At 29.8% G+C, this 24,172-nt stretch overlaps 1 protein-coding gene, 1 long non-coding RNA gene and 1 pseudogene across 2 annotated transcripts in view; 1 reads left to right on the top strand and 2 right to left on the bottom strand.

Moving 5' to 3' along the window:
- The window catches only part of LOC136072126 (carboxypeptidase D-like), a 26,070-nt gene extending 3,308 nt beyond the window's left edge, over positions 1–22,762 (top strand). Inside the window, exons 2-3 of the mRNA XM_065820564.1 lie at positions 18,661–18,941; positions 21,654–22,762. Of these exons, the coding sequence (XP_065676636.1) occupies positions 18,661–18,941; positions 21,654–21,907 (535 nt within the window). The 3' untranslated portion in view covers positions 21,908–22,762. The remainder of the gene's footprint in view (positions 1–18,660; positions 18,942–21,653) is intronic.
- Positions 4,172–4,522, bottom strand: LOC136092399 (uncharacterized). Its single transcript, XR_010644389.1, has 2 exons — positions 4,376–4,522; positions 4,172–4,228 (listed from the first exon to the last, which is right to left on the bottom strand). It is a non-coding gene; the product is annotated as an uncharacterized LOC136092399 (long non-coding RNA).
- LOC136092398 (52 kDa repressor of the inhibitor of the protein kinase-like) lies at positions 12,424–14,800 on the bottom strand (annotated as a pseudogene).
- Positions 22,763–24,172: the final 1,410 nt, after the last annotated feature.

The raw sequence follows: 24,172 nt of genomic DNA, 5'->3' as shown, positions 1-24,172 counted from the left end.
TTACTTTTAGATTAAGAACTTTCACCTGTTGTTAAGTTGCTCGTGATTAAAATAAAGTATACAATTAAAAACACTTCTTTGTTTTAACTTACCAAGATATTTCTGCAAAATTAATAATAACTACATATAAGTACATATAAGTAACAATATGCTTTTATTAGTATATATTAACAGTATATTTTTATACATATAAGTAACAGTATGCTTTTATCAAACAAAAACAAATTATAACAGCAACCTTTCGTAAATAAGTTTTTTATATATATGTGGATCTGCAGATCACACATATATATAAAAAACTGCCAAACAGTGAAACAACTTTATGTAATCTGTTTAAAATGTTATATGCAATGCAAACTCACTTTAACTTGCACACACACAAAAAAAAAAATTACGCAATATACAGTCAGAACGTTTTTCTTTTGTTATCAAGAAAAATATTGATGTTTAGGCCAAACCCTGAAAATATAATTCATTTTTAAGGTTATCGACGTTCGGTGGAATATTTTCGACGCTCGGGGCATTTAAAAATGGACACAAAAAATCGAAGAAGGTTTTTTTTTTTTTTTTTTTTTTTTGAAAACTAGGGAAAAAAAGACGTTTTTTTATTAAGGTGGTTTACCAGGAAATAATTTTTTTTTGTCAAATTGAATTTTTTTTTAGAATATTAAATAAAATAGTTCCAATAGCGAAAAATAGTTACTAGTTATGAAAAAAAATTTGAATTTCTGAAATTTTTTATAAAAAACATCAAATTTTAGCCGAAAAAGGCATTAAACTGTACACATGGTGAAACAAGAAAACTCAAAGATAAATTATCTTTTTCTTTCGAAATTTTGCACAAATAATCTCGCTTATATTATCTAGTTTCTGAACTAAAATGAAGTTCATTGCACAAGTAGAAAGGCCAATTATTATAATTTGCTATAACTTATACCACTTTTCAGGGGGTTTACATGAAAAAATCACGAACAATGAGTAATAACACTGTGAATAGAGCACCTTATGTCTTGATTTTAGTTCAGTCTCCAGATCAAAGTTATAACTGCAAATGCTGAAAATTTCAGCTCCATATTTTAAACCGATCTGGAAATATCTTGTTCCACGTAAAAGTAAATAGCAAAAAATGACATATTGAGAAAACAGCATTCTAAAAATATAAAGATAAAAAACAGTCTAAACTTCCAGAAGCATACGATTTTTTAGTTTCAAGTTCTTGTTCTTTATCAAACCAGCCTTTAGATAATCCCTTTAATTGAATTCTTCTTTTTTTAATAAAAGTTTTTTCTTTTCTCTCCATATTACTAACATGACGCTTGTCCTTTTTTAATGAACCGGTTACAGTCTTACCACTGTGTGGTATATTTAGATACTCAAAAACCAGACTCAAAGACCAGATGTTCCTTCATTAAAACTCAATATAGCTGAATTCACTCCGATTTCAAGGGTAGCTTTTTTCACAAACACGTTTTTGGGAAACCTAGATCAAATTACATTATTGATTCCTTCATTGCAATTTTGTGTTTCTCCATGAACACACTTTTTCAATAATTGGTCATCACTTAAATCATTGAAATCACTTAATATAATATCATGAACCCATATAGGTAGATTAACTTTTGGTTTATAATTGTCATTACCCTGGTCATCTTCTGATTTTTTCCACTAACACCAACTTTCAGGTCCTACAGGACATAAAACATGGCGTTGTGATTGACTGTTGAAATTGGTACAGTGAAAAAGTACTGCTATAATGTTCTTTTTTATTTGGTATATCTTTTGTGTATCATTTAATTTGCAATTTTTAGCAGTTTGGCGAATAGCCATTCCAAAATAGTTCTGGATGATATTCACTGCCCTTTCTGTCAGATTACTTTTTCCAGGTATCTTTAGCCCTCCAAGTTTCTCTTTACAACGATTACGGAGACGGGTTCCAATTCTTTTCTGAATGTGTCCAATGCACTCTAACTTTTTTGGTTTGATACCATACTCAGCGTAAAAATCACTTGCTACTACATAATTAAAAGAGGAGGGGTCCCCATCTCCAAAATAGTACTTATATATGAGTCCATACAATTCCAATGAGCGTTGAAAGATATTAAGTGCACCAATCCTTTCCATTGCCCCTGACAAGTTTGTGAGGTTTAAAGAACATTTGTGATTTATTTTCCAGTTTTCATATTTAGAATGTTGTTTTCTGTTAAACCAAATTTGACACTCTGCAATACTTACTTAATACATCTGCATCAACACATCGACCGCTACTTATGGCAGTAACTACACCATTAAGAGAAGAATGTCCTCGTTTCTGCCAAGTACCATCAAGAGAAACCTGGATTAATGGAACACCGGTAGTGGATTTTTCAACAGCATTTGCTTTAATTTTATTTGTAGCAAACTTCATACAATCTTTAGCAGCAGAATCATAAGCAGCTTGAATCAATTTATGATTATGTTGAAAAGCATTTACATTCATGCAACTCATATTTGTAATATAAGCAAAACGACTCATAGGTTCATGCCCTTGACCAATCTCACGAAAAGCAATAATCATTTTTAAGTTAATATTAAATGCACTCCTGCCTTTACTTTGTGTGCTTTTGTCCGCAGTATTACTTGTAAAAGTGCACCATTCATATGAACATGATGTGCATTTGATTTTCAAACTGTGTGAAAATCCCATTCTCTTTGAATTACCAACTTAATATTTCTTTGAGAATAGGAAAATACATAACTAAATTAAAATCATCTGAACACTGTTTTTAGCACTACATGATTTTTTTAGTTAAGTTGTTGTTACTGTTTCGGTTTTACTTGCTTTTTGGAACTTGTTCCCAGCGAATGTCTTCTTCACTTTTCTAAATGATTTTTTTTATTTCCCTTTACTTTTTATATTAGCTATATTTAAATAATAAAAGAACTAAAATCCATAAATATTTATTCATTACTTATATCTTTGATGGGCGGACATAACAGTATAACTGCATTTTTGACCATTTAACAATTTATATGAGAAAATGTGTCTTGTGTATGCCGGTATTGCGAAACAAATTTTCCCCCCATATTTTTTCCCCCCGGAAAGTTTGTACCGGGACAAACCTTCCCTCCGGAAAGTTTATTCTAGAATAAACATTCCGGGAGGATAAAATATTTCATCCCCGCCCGTAATAAATGTTCCCCCGCTAAAAATGTTGCAAAACTTTAGTTTTTTTGATAAAGGGTTTGTTTGTTTTTTTATTTATATTATTATAATTATTGTTACGCTATTTTAATTATAAAATAACATGCCATAACGTTAAATACGAGAACCTATACCAAGAACGTCGATATGCATGGCGGTGCTTAAGGCGAAATTTTCACATGCCTTCCATATTTCATTTAAAAAAAAAAGAACCAAATAAAATAAAACCGTAATTTAGCAGTATTACCTGTATTTTACAGCATTTTACAGTAATAACTTATAAATATTGTTCAGTAATTGTTATAAATGTGAATAGTTTGCATCGCTTTATTTTTTCCACGTTTACGTAAGACGGTTATCTCCAATGGTCAGATTGTACTTTGAAATCCAGTATTCAGATTTTGAAACCATTTGTTTATTATCGATTGTTTCTGTTGCTATAACTTCATCATTATTCTGATCGGAGGCATCAGACTGATTTGACATAGCTGTACCCCGTTGTTCACTCCATCTTTTTAAGTTGATACCGTTAACAGTTTGTTTCAATATTCTTTTTTTATCTTGCAACCGATAAACTCCTTTGTCCAAAACCTCTATTATCGTGAAAGGGCCGTGAAATCTCTGGGCCAACTTAACGCCCATTCGTGTGTCTTTACGTCTGTTGCATTTCAAAACTTTGTCACCAACTGCAAATTTTTGACTTGAATGTTTAATATCGTAACGTTTCTTCTGAATATTTTGTGCCATTGCGATGTTCTCTTTAGCTGCGTTTCTTTTCGCACCAATTTTTCAGCGAAATCTTTCATTCGTAATCCTTGTTTGGCTTCATCGATTTTGGTATCCCATTGAAAAACTTCTCTTGTCTGGTTTTCTAAATCAATTGGAATCTGAGCTTTAACTCCATACATAATCTCAAAAGGAGAGTATTTCGTAGAAGCTTGTTTATTTATTCGATATGCAAAAGCCACCGGGTCCAGTAGTTCATCCCAGTCGTTTGCTTCGTTGTTTACGAGCTTCATTAAATGGGTAATCAATGTTTGGTTAAACCTATTGTGCAGATTAAATAAATAAATTATAGTTAGTAACTGTTGTATTTAAAGCAAATAATTAATGCTCCTTTTTTAAACAAAAAACTAATTTTAAAGTTACTATTAAAACTGTACAAAGATAAAAAAAAGTATAACCATTTATCACCTTTCTGTCAGTCCATTAGTCTGAGGATGATATGCTGATGTTTTGGCGGATTCCATATTTAATATCAATAAAAGATCTTCCACGAGCTTGTTACAAAACTCGCGTCCTTGGTCATGAAGTAGAACATAGCAAGCTCCAAATCTGAATACCAGAGAATGAAACAATGAACAGATTCCGCGTTTTTTGCTGCTATGGAATCAACTTCAGCCCATCTAGTAAGGTATTCTGTTGCTACTACAATATATTTCTTTCCGCTCTTAGTTTCTTTCAAAGGACCAATTAGATCTATTCCCCAACGGTGAAAAGTGTCATGTACTGGGATTGGATGAAGCGTCGCATGTGATGGTTTGTTGTTAGGATTCGCACGTTGACATTCAGGGCAGGATGCTACAAATTTTCGTATGTCTTTTGAAATCGACTTCCACCAATACCTATCAGTTGCTTTTTTGATAGTGGCGTTTTGCCCAAAGCGACATCCTCCAACTATGTTGCTGTGGAGAGTTTGTATTATACGGTTTCGTTCATTTTCTCCAGTTACCAAACGTTGTAGTTTTTTTTCATTTCCGATATGAAATAAATCTCCATGTACCAACCGGAAGGATTCTGCTTTCTTTCGAAGTTTTCTTTTATCGTCTTTCGTATAATTAGAAGGATATTCATTTTTCCCGAGATACATTTGCAGAGCTTTACTTTCTTCATTTTCCATATTCTTGTTTAAAATAACTAAATCATTATATCGAATAAAAACAACTTATTTTTGCAAGTAATTTGTAATTTTATTTAACTAGTTGAATTATAAACGTTAGCAAGTATTCGTGTTCGTTACAGAAAGCAAATAACTATAATAAATATGAAATGAAAGTTATATCATAAAAATTATTTGCAATTTATAGTATTATTTTACTAAACATAACAAAAAAACTTATATAGATTTGAATAACATAATCATAAATATACAAACAAAAATTCCAAACAACCTTTTCAAAACATTTAAAAACGTTCTAAACTTGCACGAAGTTATTTTTTTAACAATAAAACGTATAATTTGTTAGCAACTTATTAGAGGTTTGCATGAAAAAACTTTATATAACAAAAAAAATTATGAAAGATGCGTTCGATTCAAGCGAAACTTTGTTTTTTTATGTAGATTTTGTTAATTTAGCATTTGAACCAAAAGTAGCATTTAGCATTTAGATCTATCTATATGCGCATTTAATTGCGCAAGTTATGTCAATTTGTATATTATTAAGTATTAAGGGGGAACTAATATCACGGAGGAAACTTTATTTCGCAGATAGGGGAACAGATATTACGAGGGGGGAAATATTATTTCGAAATAAATTTTCTCCCCGGAAAGAATATTTCGGCCGGGGGGAAATTCTGTAATGGGGAACATTTATTTCGTGTCACCGGCATCAATGGTATTAACAGTATAGTTACACCATTCGGTTCAAACAGAGTAAAAGTAATAACCCATTTCTCAAAATATGACTTCTGTAGCAAAATAATTGGGTTCATAATAATGTTTTTTTGCTCTTCTGAAAAGATACACTTTTGCAGTTATACTCTTATGTCCGCCCATCAAAGATATAACACTGAAAGTAAATGTAGTTTGTTTATATTTTTAAATCTACGGTCAAAGCCTATCCAGTCAGGCATAATTTCATATATCTCGATGTAATTTTATCGCAAAGCACTCTGGGATGTCCTGCCGGATCTCAGAATTTTATAATATAAAGTAGCGAAACTTATTTTTTTATGTACCTAAAAGAATTTCGATCTAAGTTATAACGATGCCATCATTTTGTGCTGCTATAAACTGTGGAAATAAAAGTGGAAAAAACTGTAAAGATATTTCGTTTTTTCGTTTTCCTAAAGACGAAAAAAGGCAAGCTAATTCATATATTATTTATAATAACTTTTATTTTCATCAAAAGTTTATAAGATTATTATTGTAGTATTTTAAAAATATATTCTTTTATTGTTTAATTTTTAGATGTAAACAGTGGGTCATCAACTGTCGTAAGAAAGATTTAGACGAAAAAGATTTTGTATTTTTAAACAAAAACTTTTATTTGTGCAGTCATTTTGAACATACAATGTATTATTCTACAAATAATAATGGAAAACGTTTGTTACAATCAGCAATTCCTACTATTTTTAACATCCCAAATCCTCCTCCACTTGTTGGTTGCAAAAGGAAATCACCAGTTGAACGTCATTCATTTCCAGCAAAAAAGCAAGTTGTTTGTTTACCTGTTAATTCAGAAAGTAATTTAGAGAACAAAATCTCTACTAATGAAATAAATTTCAACAAACTTCAAAGGTTACTATTAACATTGCGAGTCAAAAATTCTAAACTGCGTAAACAAGTTCGACATTTAAAATCCAAACAAAAAATCCAAAAAAACTGTGATGGGTCTATAAAACATATTTTAAATTTATCCAGGAAATACCAATCTCCTATACAAGTTAGTTTTTTTAGAAGTCAATTAGAAATGAGTAAACGAGTCAATAAAGGAAAATGCTGGGCAGTTTGTGACAAAGTTTTTGGCTTTGCGAATTCTGTTTCATAGTCCTCAAACTTTTAACCTCTTGCGAACAATATTCTGTTTACCAAGTCAAACCTGTTTATTATTATTTTTGTCCCACGTATTTTTAGATCTTCAAGAAGGGTTTTCTACTCGATTGTTTTCTTTGTTAAAGTTACGTGCTGGTGCAATGAATCCACATGTAATGTCAGTCTTGTTATGGATGAAATGTCATTAAAGCAGCATTTAGAGTATGATAGAAATTCTGATAGGGTTTATGGTATGAAAAATGGAAAAATTTTAAATCAGGCTCTTGTAATTATGGTTAGAGGCTTGGCAAATAAATGGAAACAACCAATAGCTTATTTTTATAATAATTCAACAGTATCAACAGCTGACTTGGCTTTTTTACTATGTGAAACCATTTCTAAGTTTCAAGAAACTGGTTTACACATTAGATGTGTAGTTTGTGATCAAGGATCTACTAATATAGCTGCCTTACGTTTGCTTGGGTTTTCCAAAAATTTACCATACTTTCCTAATCCTTCCAATGATAAAAATATTCAAGTTATTTTTGATCTTCCACATTTAGTAAAAAGTATCAGAAACAATTTACGAAGACATAACATTGACATTAATGGTGAAATTGTTTCTTGGCAACACATCCAGTTTCTGTATAATTTAGACAAAATAAACTCTGTACGTCTAGTGCCAAAACTAACAGATAGACACTTAGATCCTGGTTCTCTTTTATCTATGAAGGTCAAACTTGCCATTCAAGTTTTTAGTTATCAAGTTGCTTCTGCATTATATTGCTGCTCTAATATAAACTTACTTCCTTTAAGTGTATTACCAACAGCAAGATTTGTTGAACGCATGGATACTTTATTCGATATATTGAATTCATATAAACTATATGCAGATAAACCAGATCGTTGTGCTCTAACTTTAAAAGGAGCAAGTATTTCTCAGTTGAAAGAGTTAAAGCATTGGATTGAGAAATGGAAATTTTGTAATGTTAGAAGTCAAGCAAGTATATCATGTCATTGGAGTTTAAGTGTCACAATAAATAGTGTTCTAACCTTAAGTAGAGAGCTATTTTCTGAAGGTTTTCAGTTTGTTTGTACTTCTCGTTTTAATCAGGACTGCATTGAGAATTTTTTTTCCATTATTCGAAGCAAAGGTGGTTGAAATGACCGTCCAAATGTTAGACAATTTCGAGCTGCCTATAGAAACGCTTTATTACTTTTATCTGTAGAAAAAAGCAAATCCAATAGCAACTGTATAAAGGATTCAAATTCTGAGACAGCTTTCAATCTAAATGATTTTATGAAGTGTTGTACTCAAACAACCACTAATTGAATTTATGAAACAGAAAATAACATACTTAAAGGAATATCTTATTTTCGTCCAGGATCATTTTATATGTTTACTGGAAAAATTTTAATGCATCCAAAGGATCAAGCCCTTTTACACATGGCTGGATGGCTTATTCAAAAGGTAAAGTTATGTCATAGGTGTGCAGATGTACTCTTTCTTAGTTCAGCTGACAATCCATCAGCTTTTATGTCACTAGTTTGTGAAATGGAAATAACTTTTATGAAATTTATTGATAAATATCTTGAAAGAGATGGACTGGCCATGATTCTCATCAATGAAATTAAAAAAAAAGTCATTTTCAGTTTTTGCACAATCAACATTTATTTGAAAAAAAACATTGTTCTGTTTTTTGTTATTACAAGAATTTTTTATTTCATAACATTTTTAAACAGAGACATAAACCCACGCAATAAGTCAAATGCAAAAAAAATTGCACATATCATAATTAATATATTATGATACTATTTTTTTAATTTTTTTTTTGTATTAAGATGTGCTAATAACTTTTTAAAAAAATTATGTTTTTTGTTATTACAAGAATTTTTTATTTCATAAAATTTCTAAACAAGAACAAAAACCCACCCCATAAGTGAAATTGCAATTTCAAAAATATTGAACGTATTGCCCTTTGATATATTATGATATTATTTTTTCAATATAATTCTTTGTAATGAGACTTATTTATGTTATAATGTATAATATTAATAACTTTTTGTTAATGTATGATGTTAATAACTTTTATTTTTAATAAAATAATTTTATGTTCTAAAAAAATTACACTAACTTTATGTTCTACAAAATGTTTTTTCCCCATTATTTTATTCTTATTGAAACATTCTAATGGTAATCTTAACAAAATTGGTGTATCTTAATGTTACAAAATTGATTGAATTATAAACTTCATTTCCTGGTAAACCACCTTAAGACTTTTATTAAGAAAGATAAAATAGGTTATAGGTCTTTCAATCTTTTTTATGTAGTCTTTTTTATGTAGTCTTTTTGTATGTATGTCTTTTTTCTCTTAAAAAAAAGTCAGCTTTAACCAAATGATAGTAAGCAGTAAGTCAAATATGTTTGATGCAAGCAGTAAGTCAAATATGTTTGATGCAAATACAAATATTATTTTGGTATAGCAAAATGGTTTAACTTTGACGAAATAATTGCGCATCCGTATTTTGTTTAAATAAATTATGAAAAAAGAAACTTAGATTTAAATAAATAACAAAATAATGTATTTCTTTCTGTATTTGTATGCGTTCTTTTTTGGTTATATAACTTTTAGCTGCATTTAAAGTTTTTTAAGATTTTTTTATCATTAAAGTAAATTTTTATTATCACTTGAAAGTGCTCAGTCTGGACTACTTACTGCGCAGTATGTAATGCAATATTTACGGCTTTGGAACATAGTGAAACAAAAAGTGCCCATAAGTCAAATAAGTTACGATAAATTGTGTGATTTATAATTTTACCGAGCGACATTAATAAAATAATGATTCCTTTGATGTATTTTATACGCAAATTTTTAGTCAGAACACAAAAGTTTAAACTAGGAAGAAGCTTCCCAACTAGTACAGACTTCAGTAAGACGTTTATACAACTTCTTACAAATTCAGTAAATAAGACTATTAAAACCTAATTTACTTTTCACTATTTTAGTTCAAAAAGAACTTTTACTTATTTTTTTTTTTTTGATAAACTATCCATATATATATATATATATATATATATATATATATATATATATATATATATATATATATATATATATATATATATATATATATATATATATATATATATATATATATATATATATATATATATATATATATATATATATATAAAAATATATATATATATATATATATATATATATATATATATATATATATATATATATATCTATATATATATATATATACAGTATCGGACAAAACGAGTGCAACCAAATAATGCTAATTTAGTTTCTTTATATAAAAGTGCTGCATTTTTTCAATTTAGAGAAATAACTATGTAACTGTTTAGAGACAAAGTTCTTCAAGTTTTATTCATCACAAAGTTCATTATTCGTACACGAAAATTAATAAATTAATCAAAAGTATTAAAAAAAGTTGATTTCCTTCTGGACAAAACAAGTGCAACTCGACAAAATGTTGACCAAGCATTTCGCTATCAATATTTCGTGGCGAATCCTTTGTTGTCTATCACAGCCTTGCATCTTCAAGGCATAGATTCAATCAGGTGATCAATGAAACTTTGTGGAATCGCTGCCCAGGCCTTTTGGATTTGTTCAAACAGTTGATCCTTATTAGGAACACCTTCACGATTAATTCTGCGGTTGACGATCTCCCACAGGTTCTCGATAGGGGTTGAGATCCGCCTCAATCCATCACCTATCGGTGATGGATTGAGGCGGCCAATCCATCACCGATAGGTGGTTGTCTTGAAACCACTGCTTGACTACTTTTGCAGTGTGTTTCGGATCGTTGTCTTGCTGAAAAACCCATTTTATTGGCATATTCCATTCAGCATGAGGTAACATAACATCTTTCAGGATATTTTTATACATGAAACGGTCCATTATTCCATCGTTTCGATGTATTAGACCTAGACCGTTAGCAGAAAAACACCCCCAGACCATTACATTGCCTCCACCATGTTTCACGGTCTTATGGCAGTAACGTAAATCGACGCGTTTTCCGGCCGGTCGACGTACACGGCAAATGCCATCGCTCCCAATGATGTTGAACTTTGATTCATCACTGAACAGGACAGCTCGCCATTTCTGCATATTCCAGTCAATATGAGATGAAGCAAACAGGAGTCTTTTCTTCTGGGTTTTTAGTGAAATCAGCGGTTTCTTTGCAGGGCGTCGAGAAAACAATCCGGCTTCAACAGCACGTCATCTGATTGTTCGGTCCGATACAGGCAGCTCTAATTGCTTTTGTATCTCGACTGATGATATCCAGGGATCCTTCTTGACGAATCTGACGATCATAGAATCCTCTCTAGAAGTGGTGGAACGCGGTCTTCCACCTTTATCTGCTGCCAACTTCCCCGTAGAACGATATTTGGAACATAGTCTTGATACGGTCCATTTTTTCACGCGATATTTATCACAAATACTTTTTTGTGACATTCCACTTACGTAACCGCCAATAATTTTCTTTCTTAGTTCCAATCCAAGACTGTCGGGAGCCATTTTTGCACTTGAAGTCATAAAAAGAATAAAAATAAATAATCACGCTTCTCAAGGCTTACCGTGTTACATTTACCTTGTGATGATACAATAATGCTCTGTGGAACACAACGTCTTGGTTGGATGTGAACTGTATTGATGTAATGAAACACTTGTTGTATTTCACTTCTTGTATTGATGTTCTTCGATAAAACACTTTAATAAAACTCACTTCGATTAACTGTCTTGATAATACTGACTGATTGACATATACTGACTGAATTACATGTCGATTTACATGTCTCTTATATAGTAATATGAACCTGTGTGAACCTGTTCTGGAAGATTCTAGAAGCTTCTTTTCGATGCTTCTGGAAGCTTCTGGATGCGTCTGGATGCTTCTGAATGTTTCTGGATATATCTGGATGCTACTGGATGCTTCCAGATGCTTCTTCTGGAAACATCTGGAAGCTTCTGCATGCTTCTGAAAACTTATGGATACTTCCTTTAATTATTAAAAAACTTCCGTGACGTTGACACAATCCAGACTTAAGAAAATGAAACAAACCAAAAAAGTTGCACTTGTTTTGTCCGCTGCAAAATGGCACTTGTCAGCGAAATTCTGCCTGTGTGCTGTCACCTGTCAGTTGATTGCTCATGTCATGGCATGCTATGACTCCAGACTCCCGAACTGTTTGCTGTGGTAGTATAGTTCGTTTCGTTTTTAAGATATGTAAAATTAGGAACACTTTATATATATATATATATATATATATATATATATATATATATATATATATATATATATGCAGTGCCGATTTTAGCACTACCAGCGCCCTCGGAGATATTTCTACGGCGCTCCAAGCTCAATATACCCCCATACAAAAAAAAGGTAAAGGGTATAATAACCAATTAAATAACCAATAGTAATATAAATAACTATTTATTAAAAAGAAAAATTAATAAAATTTAGCTTTTCTTGCCTTTCTATCGGTTAACTCTTTTCGGAGTTTATCAATTTTTTCAGTCAATTTTTTCAGCAATTTCATTTTCGATTGACAAAGTTGCTAAGTTTCTCAACTTTGATTGGGTATTGTTGATCTTAGATAGGTTTTTATCAACTTAAGCTTTGAAAAATTCCTCTCCCCATTAGCAACCGTAACAGGTATAGTCAATTATATTCGCAATGCTATCCATACATTTGGATATAGCTCTTGTAAGTTGCAATCTTTAATAAAATTTAAAACAAAAACAGGAGTAACCACATTCTTATCATACAAAAAAGCTTTGACACTTAGGAGTTCATTGCACAATATACTACCGTCAATATCTGACTTAGAGTCCACAGTTAGTTTCAATTGGAGATTACTACAAAGTTTGACAAGGTCAGGTTTTTCCGGAACCTGTTTTACATTGTACAAAAAAGACCATGATTCTGAATACTTACTTAACTGATCAAATCTTTCATTGAATGAAGTTAATGTAGAGACCAAAAGACAGTTAAAAAATTTAACTTTAAATTTTTTTTCTGGGGAAGTTATAGGCTCATTGCAAACTGTTTCTCCAGCTTGACGCTTAACACATTGAACTCTTGATGTGGCTTTAAACACAGGCTTAATTTCTAGTTCTCCGGCCAATTCTTTTGCCGTTAAAATGGCGGGTTTGAATCCTGTATTTCTATATTCCTCCAAAAAAGTGCAGCATTTTTTAAATAATTCTGTGCATTTACCAAAATCCATGTCTGATTGTTGTAAAGATTTACTAACGACATTAACTTGAAAAAGTATGTCAAACCAAACAACCAACGAAACTATGAAACTGAAATCTTTTGACTGTTCAGCTAAAGTAGAAGCCTCATGAGAGACTTGAACATTAGTTTTTTGATTTTCAATAGCGAAAGTAATTAAAGCATCATGGATAGCACTAATTTGATAACGGACTGCTTTAACACTGCTTTTTCTTGCTTCCAACGTGTGTCACAGCTTTTAATGGTATATATTCCCAAGTATTCGGTTAGAATTTTACAACAATGGACAGAAGCTGAAAACAATGTAAATAACCTCTGAAGTACGCCATATAAAGTGACTGATTTTACAGAAAACTTAGCGGCATCACATAGTACGAGATGTAGCTATGACAGGCACACGGTACATAAACAGCTAAGGGATTTATTTCCAAAATACTTCTTTGAACTCCAATATTTTTTCCTTTCATGTTTGCCCCGTTTTCATAACCCTGACCCCTACAATTGTTCAATTCCAGTCCGTATTTATTTAAAACACCTATAATAACTTTTGTGAGTCTTTCGCCAGTCGACTCATTGACAAACAAAAATTCTATGAAATGTTCTTTCACAGATTTTTTATTGTCATGCCAGTGAAAGTTGCTCAAAATGAGTAATGTCCTGAGTACAGTCAGCTATAATGGAATAATATTTCAATTTCTTTGCGCGCGTTATAATTTCTGACTTCACTTTTGTACCTATCAGCTCTATTAATTCATTTTGTATATCTTTTCCGCAGTAGTGATCTGAAACATCACCCTTCGTAGCTAACTGCAAGTGCTCCTGCATAACTCGATCAAATTTGGCTAAAAGTTGTACTGAGCCCAGGAACTTTCTATTATTAGGCGTATATAGTTTGTCGGAGGTACCTCTAAACGCCATATTGTTTTCAGCTAAATAAAGTGTAATATGCATCAATCTAGTCAAAACATTATTCCATCTTGTTGTTTTTTTTCTAATCAAATGTTGCTTTTGGCAGTCTATTGTTTTCCTGTTTTTAATTGTAGTTTAGTGTTGATCCATGAAAGGTAAAACTTTTTATGAGTGCTATTCTCATAAATTTTTAACATTTCTGACAAGTGTTTCCAATTGCTATATCCTTCAGATACTAAGCTCGACGTTGATTTACTATCAAATAGCCGGCAACAATAAACAAAAAACAATAAACTTGATCCTTAGAGATGGAATATATTAATTAACGACGCTGAATTGTTTCGTTGTTTGCAAGTCATGGCTAGATCCGATATATTCATGAAAACAATGCTTAAGTCATCTGAAATTTGTATGCCCATCGCCAACAGAGTTTGTTGCCATCGCAAGTAGATATTGTAGTTTTAGCACAACTTATCTCATCACTTCGAGAAACTTCGTCCACAATATCTTCAATAACTACCTGATCTACTGATGCTTTCGTTGCTATTCCAGATGTAGATGTCACATTCAGGTCTTGATTTTTCGTTGTGATATATTTCTCTATATTCATAAACTTTTTTGTTTTTTGAAATTCTTTTTCTTTTTCTGCCTTCCGTTTTCTATATTCTGACCCAGATGGTTTTCTTTTGATAAGATCAACGTATTCAGACATTTTGCAATAAATTAAGTATATCTCTGTAAAATCAAATATATTTAAACATAAATTACCACAATAAAACTTTGTTATAACGCTATTTAAGCAAGAGAATTTTTTAATAGCGTAATTGCGTAATTGCAGCTCAACAATTATTAGTTAATGACCCCTATTAGTGTTTAAAACTCAACACCTATTGGTTTATTACTAACTTAATGTTTTTTAGTTTAACTCGTAAAATTTATTTACGTCTTTGTAGAGTTTTCTTGACGTTTTTTTTAATATGGTTTATTTTTAACAAGTATAAATAAATTCTTAGAACTATGTAACTTTTCTTTTCGTTCGTAGACAATAATAAAAAACAATAATAAGTTTTTAAGTAAAATAATAGTACTTTTAAATAATTAAAATGAGATCCTATCTCGACCAATATAATGATTTTGTGCTAAATTTTGCCCCTTTATATTCGGCGCCCTGGGCCATCGTCCAACCAGGATATATATATATATATATATATATATTAATATATATATATATATATATATATATATATATATATATATATATATATATATATATATATATATATATATATATATATATATATATGTATATTTATATATTTATGTATATATATATATATATATATATATATATGTATATATATATATATATATATATATATATATAGAACCCTTATATGTTGTCCGAAAGTTTTTTCGATATTTTGTTGACAAAAAGTAAAAATTAAAATGCAAGACCGGAATTTTTTTTTTTTAATAATGATAGACTGCCTGCCCCAACCAAACCCTCAGTCGATGTAGCAGCACTCCCTTGCGGGTCAGGCTATTTGTCAGTCGATGTAGCAGCACTCCCTTGCGAGTCAGGCTATTTGTCAGTCGATGTAGCAGCACTCCCTTGCGAGTCAGGCTATAAGATAGTCGATGTAGCAACACTCCGCGCATGATTTACAGTAAAAAAAATAAAAATAAAAACATTTTATTAAAAAAAATAAAAATAAAAACATTTTATTAAAAAAAATAAAAATAAAAACATTGTTTATATTGTTAAAAACATTCAAAATGTTATAAAAACATTCAGAATGTTTTTAAAAACATTCTGGTCAATTAAATTTGCGTTTTTGTGGTTTTTTTAAAAAACGATTAATTTGTAATTAAATTAATGGTTTTAACTTTCGTCCAACACGGAAATGTTGGACGAAAGTCAAAAGTAATTAAAAGTGACGTATGTGTTGGCGTAAGAATCACTTTTTTCCTTCCGCTCTTCCTAAAGCCAACAAACTATAGAACTATACATATACATATATATATATATATATATATATATATATATATATATATATATATATATATATATATATATATATATATATATATATATATATATATATATATATATATATATATATTATATATACATATATATATACAATATATATATATGTATATATATATATATATGTATATATATATATATATTTATATATATATATATATATATATATATATATATATATGTATGTATATATATATATATATATATATATATATATATATATATATATATATATATATATATTTATATATATATATATATATATATATATATATATATATATATATATATATATATATATATATATATATATATATATATATATATATATATATATATAAAGATCCCAGTTTGCCGACTAAAGATTCAAAAAGATTCCAATTTGCTAGCTGACGGTATAAAGTTCATTGGTTGGGGGGAGGGTATCACACCTTGGCCTTGTATTTATGTAAATTAATCATATATTATATCTGGTAAAATTTTTTACCTGATGATTCAGAATAGCGTGAAACTAATAATGATAGAAATAATGAAGTTTTTATCTTTTTTTTCTGTTTACATTTGTCGTAAAATACATACTATAAGACATGTACCAGAAAAAATCTGCGTGTGTTCTGATGTAGTGTTTACGGAAACCATGCACCATTTTAAATAGCTAATCGTTTTAAAATATCATTGTATTAGTGTTATTCAAAAATTTAAACAACTCTGTTATTTAAACAATTAGTTTTAATAAAATGTCATCAAATCAAGATAAGAAGCGAGAAAAATTTTTGCATTTTCTCGTTGAAAATCCTGGTGTATCAAACAAAACAATTTCTAAAGAGTTACAGGCAGTGGCGGCGTTAGGGTAGGGCCTGATTGGGCGATGGCCCAGGGCGCCGAATATAAAGGGGCGAAACTAAATGGTTATTTTACCCTTTGCCTTTTTTTTGAATGGGGTTAAATTGAGCTAGGGGCGCCGTAGAAATCTCGCCCAGGGCGCTGGTAGTGCTAAAACCGGCACTGGTTACAGGTTGCTTTGAGAACAGTGCATAGCGTTGTGAAACGATTTCAAGACATTGGTACAATCAAAAGGAAATCAGGAAGTGGAAGAAAAAAATGTTTTGTTTGACGAGATCTTGGTAAAAAAGTGAAAGATGCCTTAGACAGAAAACCGGAGATTTCTATTCGAACGAAGAGATAAATTGTTTTTCCGCATATAAGAAAATAAAAGCAGGCTTGTGAAGCTGAAAGTTGTTTTTACGGCTCGGCTCCGGCTCCTAAGAAATGCTTGACTCCGGCTGGGCTCCTCGCTTAGCTCTGGCTCCCGGACCTTATGAACAAAAATTGCAAATTTTGGATCTTTTTTTGATCACATTTGCCTCCCCAAATCCAAACCAATTACAGAAATTGATTTTTAATCAAATTTCATGTTTACAAGGTTAATGTATTACTATCACTACTCGACAACCGCATACTACATTTGTAAAAAAAAATGTTTTGGGTAAACATTTCTAATCCTAATTCTACCCACCCAGTGGGCATGGAACCTAAATAAGACCTCTATCGAACGTTCAAAAAACGTCCAAAACGTTCAAAAGACATTTTAAAGACGTCTTTTTACGTCCCGTCCCTACAGGATAGTATAATTTTAAAGATATGAATACTCTTTGATTATTAAATAGCGCATCAAATATTTAACTGCATAATAAATTGAATGAAGGCTCCACATAGTTAAACTAAACGCGCATCGCATGTTTGTGATTTCAATACATATATTATAGCTCTAATTTAGTTCAAACAAAAATTTGCTCCTTTGAGATAAAACGTGCGATCGTGTCATACATACATACATACATACATACATACATACATACATACATACATACATACATACATACATACATACATACATACATACATACATACATACATACATACATACATACATACATACATACATACATAATAAATGCATACATACATACATACATACATACATACATACATACATACATACATACATACATACATACATACATACATACACACATACATACATACATACATACATACATACATACATACATACATACATACATACAAGTATGTATGTGTATATATAAATAAATATATATATATATATATATATAAATATAAATATAAATATATATATATATATATATATATATATATATATATATATATATATATATATATATATATATATACATACATATATATATATATAAACATACATCATAAAGTAAATAATTTAGTGCTAAAGTTTTTATTAGCGTTATATCAACATTTTAATAGACAGGACTAAAAAAAAGCTTTGTTGTCTGCCAGCTCTAGTCAAAATTTTTATCCTTGATATTTTTATGTTGCAAACAGATTTAAATTTTTTTCAATGAGGAATGATAAATAAAAATAAACAAAAATATTTGTTGACGTGCACAACTTAAGCATGCCTCTAAATACATAAGTTATTTTATTTATTATTAGGTTTATATCACTGGAGTATGCTAAAACACACCCAACTATGCATTTAGGTAACACATGTAATTCAAGAGAACATTTTGAAAATGGTATTACAAATGGAGCGTTTTGGTACATTGTTGCAGGTAGCATGCAAGACTATAACTATAGATACACTAACTGCTTTGAAATAACAATAGAAATTAGTTGCGCTAAATTTCCACCTGCCAATCAGTTACCACACCTTTGGAATGACAATAAGAATTCATTAATTAAGCTTATACAAAAAGTCCACATGGGAATTAAAGGTAGATATATTATAATCATATATATTTTAAACTAAAGTTATTGAATTGTTTTTTTTTCGAATCAGGCTTGTTGCCTGAGCTCTTAAAACTCTTTAAGCTCTTAAAACTATTTTTCTACATAGTTTTAAGAGCTTTTTTTTTTAATTTTACTTCCTGCGCTCAATATGTGCCGAAAAATATACTTTACGTTACGTAAAAAAGGTTAAGAAGTTTATGTAGAGTGCCACTTTTTCTTAAATAATTTAAAAAAATCTCACCAAGAGCCGGAACCATGTTAGTGTATAAAACTGTAGACGATTATCCACAAATTATAACTTGATATAATATGAAACTCAAAAAACTTATATTACTTATAAATTTACTTTTACATAATGCAAATTAAATGAAAAAATGAATAGTTTAAGCAAACAGTTCAATAAAAATGAACAAAAACATAATTGAGATTTTTGTGAGCGAGCTTAAACGCAGATTTATATTACTTTAGGCTCATAATTTATAACCTCAAGACAACTTTCAAAGCTAACATTGTTAAGAGAGGATCTCAATTTACTTTTAATATTGTTCATATTGTTAAACATCTGCTCACAAAAATACGTAGATCTAAAAGTTGTCAAAAGTTCAAACGCAACCAGCTTAAGTTGGTTGTAACTCTCAGGAAGACTATTTCATGTTTCAGATTTAATCACCATTTAAAGAGTTTGAAATTTTTTATTCTTAAACGGGAGACAAAGTTTTTATTTTTTTCCAAACATAATTTTTGCACCATTTGTAGCAATGGAAATGACCCTATTTGCATCAATTTCATTGTCAAACATTCTAACACTGAAGAACTGATGTGTTCTCCACGGTTGTTTTTTTTAGTGAAATCAAAATTTGAAATTCCTCGTCAATACACGTGCAGGTTACATATTGTCCAACTAATCCAATTTGTACGGTATCCTTAATGTTGCACTACTCTTTACTCGTCCAAGAATATATAGTTGATGATATAGCTTTTTATAAATACCTTTGACAGAGAAATGAGATTTTCACATTCACTGCTTTTTTTAGTGTTTTGTCGCGAACATTGCGACGTTCAAGATTTAACATCTTATTGTTTGATAACCTTTCTAAACATTTTTACAAACTAAACATGTTGGTAACCTAGTGGTACTTGGAATAAAGCACACATTTTTTCATTTGTATTTAAAATCACGATTTTCATATTGATTTTTTCGCCACTTTTTATTTTTTTTAGTCATGGCAGGCTTTAACTTTTTTTAGATCAAATTCTGTTTCTAACCTAACAAAAGAGTTTTTACACTGATTATATTTATACGTATTTCTTCACATCCAATAATTCACAAATTTTAAACACAATTTTGATACAATCATGAGTGAAAATTTTGCTCACTCAAAGTTTGCACGCACAAGTTAATAAATGTAACAACAACTATTTTTCTCACAAATGCCCTTCAAAAATAGCAACCTGCGGTCGCTATTTATGAATAGCGACCGCCGGTTGAGTTATTCAAAAATAGCGTCTGCTTGATACTAAACCTGCGTTTGAATTATTAATTAAAAAAGGCTCCTTAAATTTGCAAAAGGGCTCCAAAATTTCCAAAGAAGCCCTCTAAAATTGCTGGTTTACCTAAAATATGTGGATGATATGTGGGGAAGCCTTACCAAAACTCTGTTTGGCATTATTGGGTTTATAGTTAGTTTTGGTATTATTAATTGTGTTTTTAATATTATTTATATTTCGATATATTACTGGTTTTGGCATTATTTACTTTAAAGGTAGTTTTTTGATATTATTTATTTCTAAGTAAGTGAAGATCAAGTTTTTAGTTTATTTCCTAGTGTGTCTATTTCCCTTTTTGTGCAAAACACACAGGCTTATTTATATATTTATATATTTATATATATTATACATATACATTATTTATCTTATTATTTCCCTTATATATTATGTAATTATTTCGGTTTCAAGTTCTTGTTTACTTTTCAAATTTCGTTATCGAACTGTTTTTCTTTTTAAAAAATTAAAAGAACCATTCATAGTTTCAGAGGTATTTTTTAATTTATTAAAGAATATAAATAAAGTTATTATTATCATTAACATTCAAAAACAAAAAATATAATAAAGAATTAGCTCATTGAGCAAAATTTAAGTTTTTCAGAAAAAGTTGAAACTAGTGGCTATGCCTTTTTTAACTTTTTAACTTAAGTGAATTCAACATACTCTCCTATTTTTAAATATCAAATCAATAATAACTTAGTAATAATCAATAAGAATTTATCCCTTTTGGATGACTACAAACGATGATTATACCATGGTTTATTTGTACTTACGAATTCTACTTATGGATGATTATATCATTGGCTTATTTCTACTTAATAACTTTTAATGTTATCTTACGTTAATCTCATGTGAAACTTATTGCAAAATTGCAAATGAAAGGGGGCTTGATGATAAGACTACAGTCTTCTACTTGCTCCTGTCATTATTCTAATTTCTTATCTAACTTATAAATGTCTTAAAGCTAATTGTATATAAAAAAAAGTAGTGACGAAAATAAATTACAAAAAAAAAAAAAAAAAAAGCGAAGTTTTGATGTACACAAAATTAAACCTTAAAGTATAAAAAATAGGCACAAATAATAATAAAAACAGCATAAAAGTATAATTCTTTAAAAACACTCAATAAAATCTAAATATTCTTATTTTCAGGAGTAGTTCGTGAATTAGATTCTCGAAACCCGATTGCAGGAGCAACAATCAAAATTGTAGGGCGTGATAAAGATATTATAACTTCTTCTACAGGAGAGTACTGGCGGCTACTACTAAGTGGCAACTATATTGTCGAGGCGTCTGCAAAAGGATACATTTCCACACGAAGAACGGTAAATGTTTTGGAAAATAACGAAAATCTTGTTTCCTTTTATCTAGAAAAACAAGCAGATTTACAAGAAATAGAAAATTAATATGTATTTAGTACTAAACTAGTACATTGCTAAGTTTTTTATATATGATATATTATAACCAAATATTATAATATGCTACTGTATGCATATGTATATGTATATGTATTATAATATACTATTTGTATGCATATGTATATGTATATGCAGTGCCGGCTAGTGGCGTGTGCGAAGTGTGCAAAGCACACAGGGGGAAAATTATAAGATCAACAGTAAATGAAAAATTGCCAAAAAAATACGGCGTTCTGATAAAATTTGATGATTATTAAGGGTGGCAATTTTTTTTTGCACACACTAAAAATGCTTACAAGCCGGCTCTGTGTGTATGTATATGTATATACCAAGGGTGGATTCAAACCATGTCGTAAGGGGAGATTTTAAATTTTTTTCGATTTGGGGATTCAGACGATCTAGTAAGGAAGGGGGGCGATTTTCAGAAATTATGATTTGTAAGCAAGCAATCACACAATTTTGAATTTGCACCACATAATTTTATTAAAGTTTTAATTTTATTTAGACAATCTAACTATATTATTTTCAAACGACTTGCTGTGTTTAACATATAAATTTACAAAAATAGAAAATTTCAAAACTTTCAAAGGAGAAGGTGGGGGGGGGGGGAAGTCGAGCGCACTCATCACCCCCCTATGGATCCACCCTTAGTGTATATATATATATATATATATATATATATATATATATATATATATATATATATATATATATATATATATATATATATATATATATATATATATATATATATTACGTTTAAATGTAATCTTAATACCATATATAATAAAATACTATAAAATATAAACTGTATAACGTAGTAATATTAAACTTGTTATGATATTATTTGTGTCTATTATTCTAACGTCACGCATTAAAACAAAACAACTTTTTTGAATCTGTTGAAAATGTTTTACTTAAGGAGACACACATGCCACTGATATGCAACTCTTTAATTAAAAAGATTTAAATGTGCAATACTTTGATGATGAAATATTTAAAACCGTGGCCACAGCGCACAGAGGAAAATAGTACTACAAAAACGTACCATAAATGTTATTTGCTCAAATTTCAATTTCACTGCAAAAATTATATTTTAATTTTTTAATAGTTTAATAGGTAATCTTTACTATAATGTAGAGATTTCAGCATATTTTATGTAAAAAGATAACTTTTGAAGCCCAGCTGTTTCATATTTTTGTAAATCTTCAATTGAAACTTATTTGCTTCATCACTTTAAATGTTACTTTCTAGAAAACCTTTTATGAATAAGTATAAAGGGTTATACATTTTTGAAAGCATTATGTTATGGAGATTTTAGAACAAATTCATATTTTTAATTATATGATTTTGTTTACTAATAATTAATTGAACTATAAAATGAGCTAGAAAATAAAAAATCTTAAAGTTCACCGATAATTTAGGCAGTTACCCACGCTTACCCACGCATTTTTTTATGATTGATTTGTAGCTTAGGTTTCTATAAAATTGATTTATTAAAATCAGCAGCGGATGCGTGCGGTTTCTGAAATTATTGGGAAAAAGTGATAAAAGTAAAAAAAACAGAAAACCGCTTTTTATTGTGGTTTCAAATTTTGTTTATTTATAACAATAGCTTGGTATATGTTTTTTAATTTATTACCAATTTTTAATTGATACCATGGCATTCTTGTATTTTTCCACTCATTTTGTGATGAATGCACACTGCCAATATATATAGAGTTGAAACATTTATATCAGTAAAATAAATTCACGTTTGAATATTAAATATTATGTACGTTACTTTTGTCACTTGTTAATATGACAACTTTTAAGTGTTCGAAATGTAAATTATTGCTTTCCTACATTGATGGAGGAAGGACAGTTGAGGCACTGTCAACAATTTTAAAAGGAAATCATCAACTTTCTGAGGACAACTTGTGTTTCATCATTAGTGATATTCAAAGGCACATTATTCCGTCGTTTAATAAACGATGGATACAGGCGTCACGGAAAAAAGAAGCTTTTTTATCTAAGAACGGTGATTAGTTGGATTCTTGATATTGTGTATCTTTACCTAACTCAGAAAAGGCAATTACCAACTCCACGCCATCTACTTCTTTTGAAATACGTGGAAGACCGTGCGTGTTATATGGAGATTCGTCAGAATCCAGCAAAAAAAAAAAAAACTCCATGTTACTTAAAGAATATGGATTTGAGCACATCTTTAATACATATCTTCAGGCGTTGCGTTCAGTAGGAGAAAAAGCAGAAGCA

This window comes from Hydra vulgaris, chromosome 15, assembly GCF_038396675.1.
Source record: "Hydra vulgaris chromosome 15, alternate assembly HydraT2T_AEP".
NCBI lineage: Eukaryota > Metazoa > Cnidaria > Hydrozoa > Anthoathecata > Hydridae > Hydra > Hydra vulgaris.
This window is presented reverse-complemented; position numbering and strand designations above follow the sequence as displayed.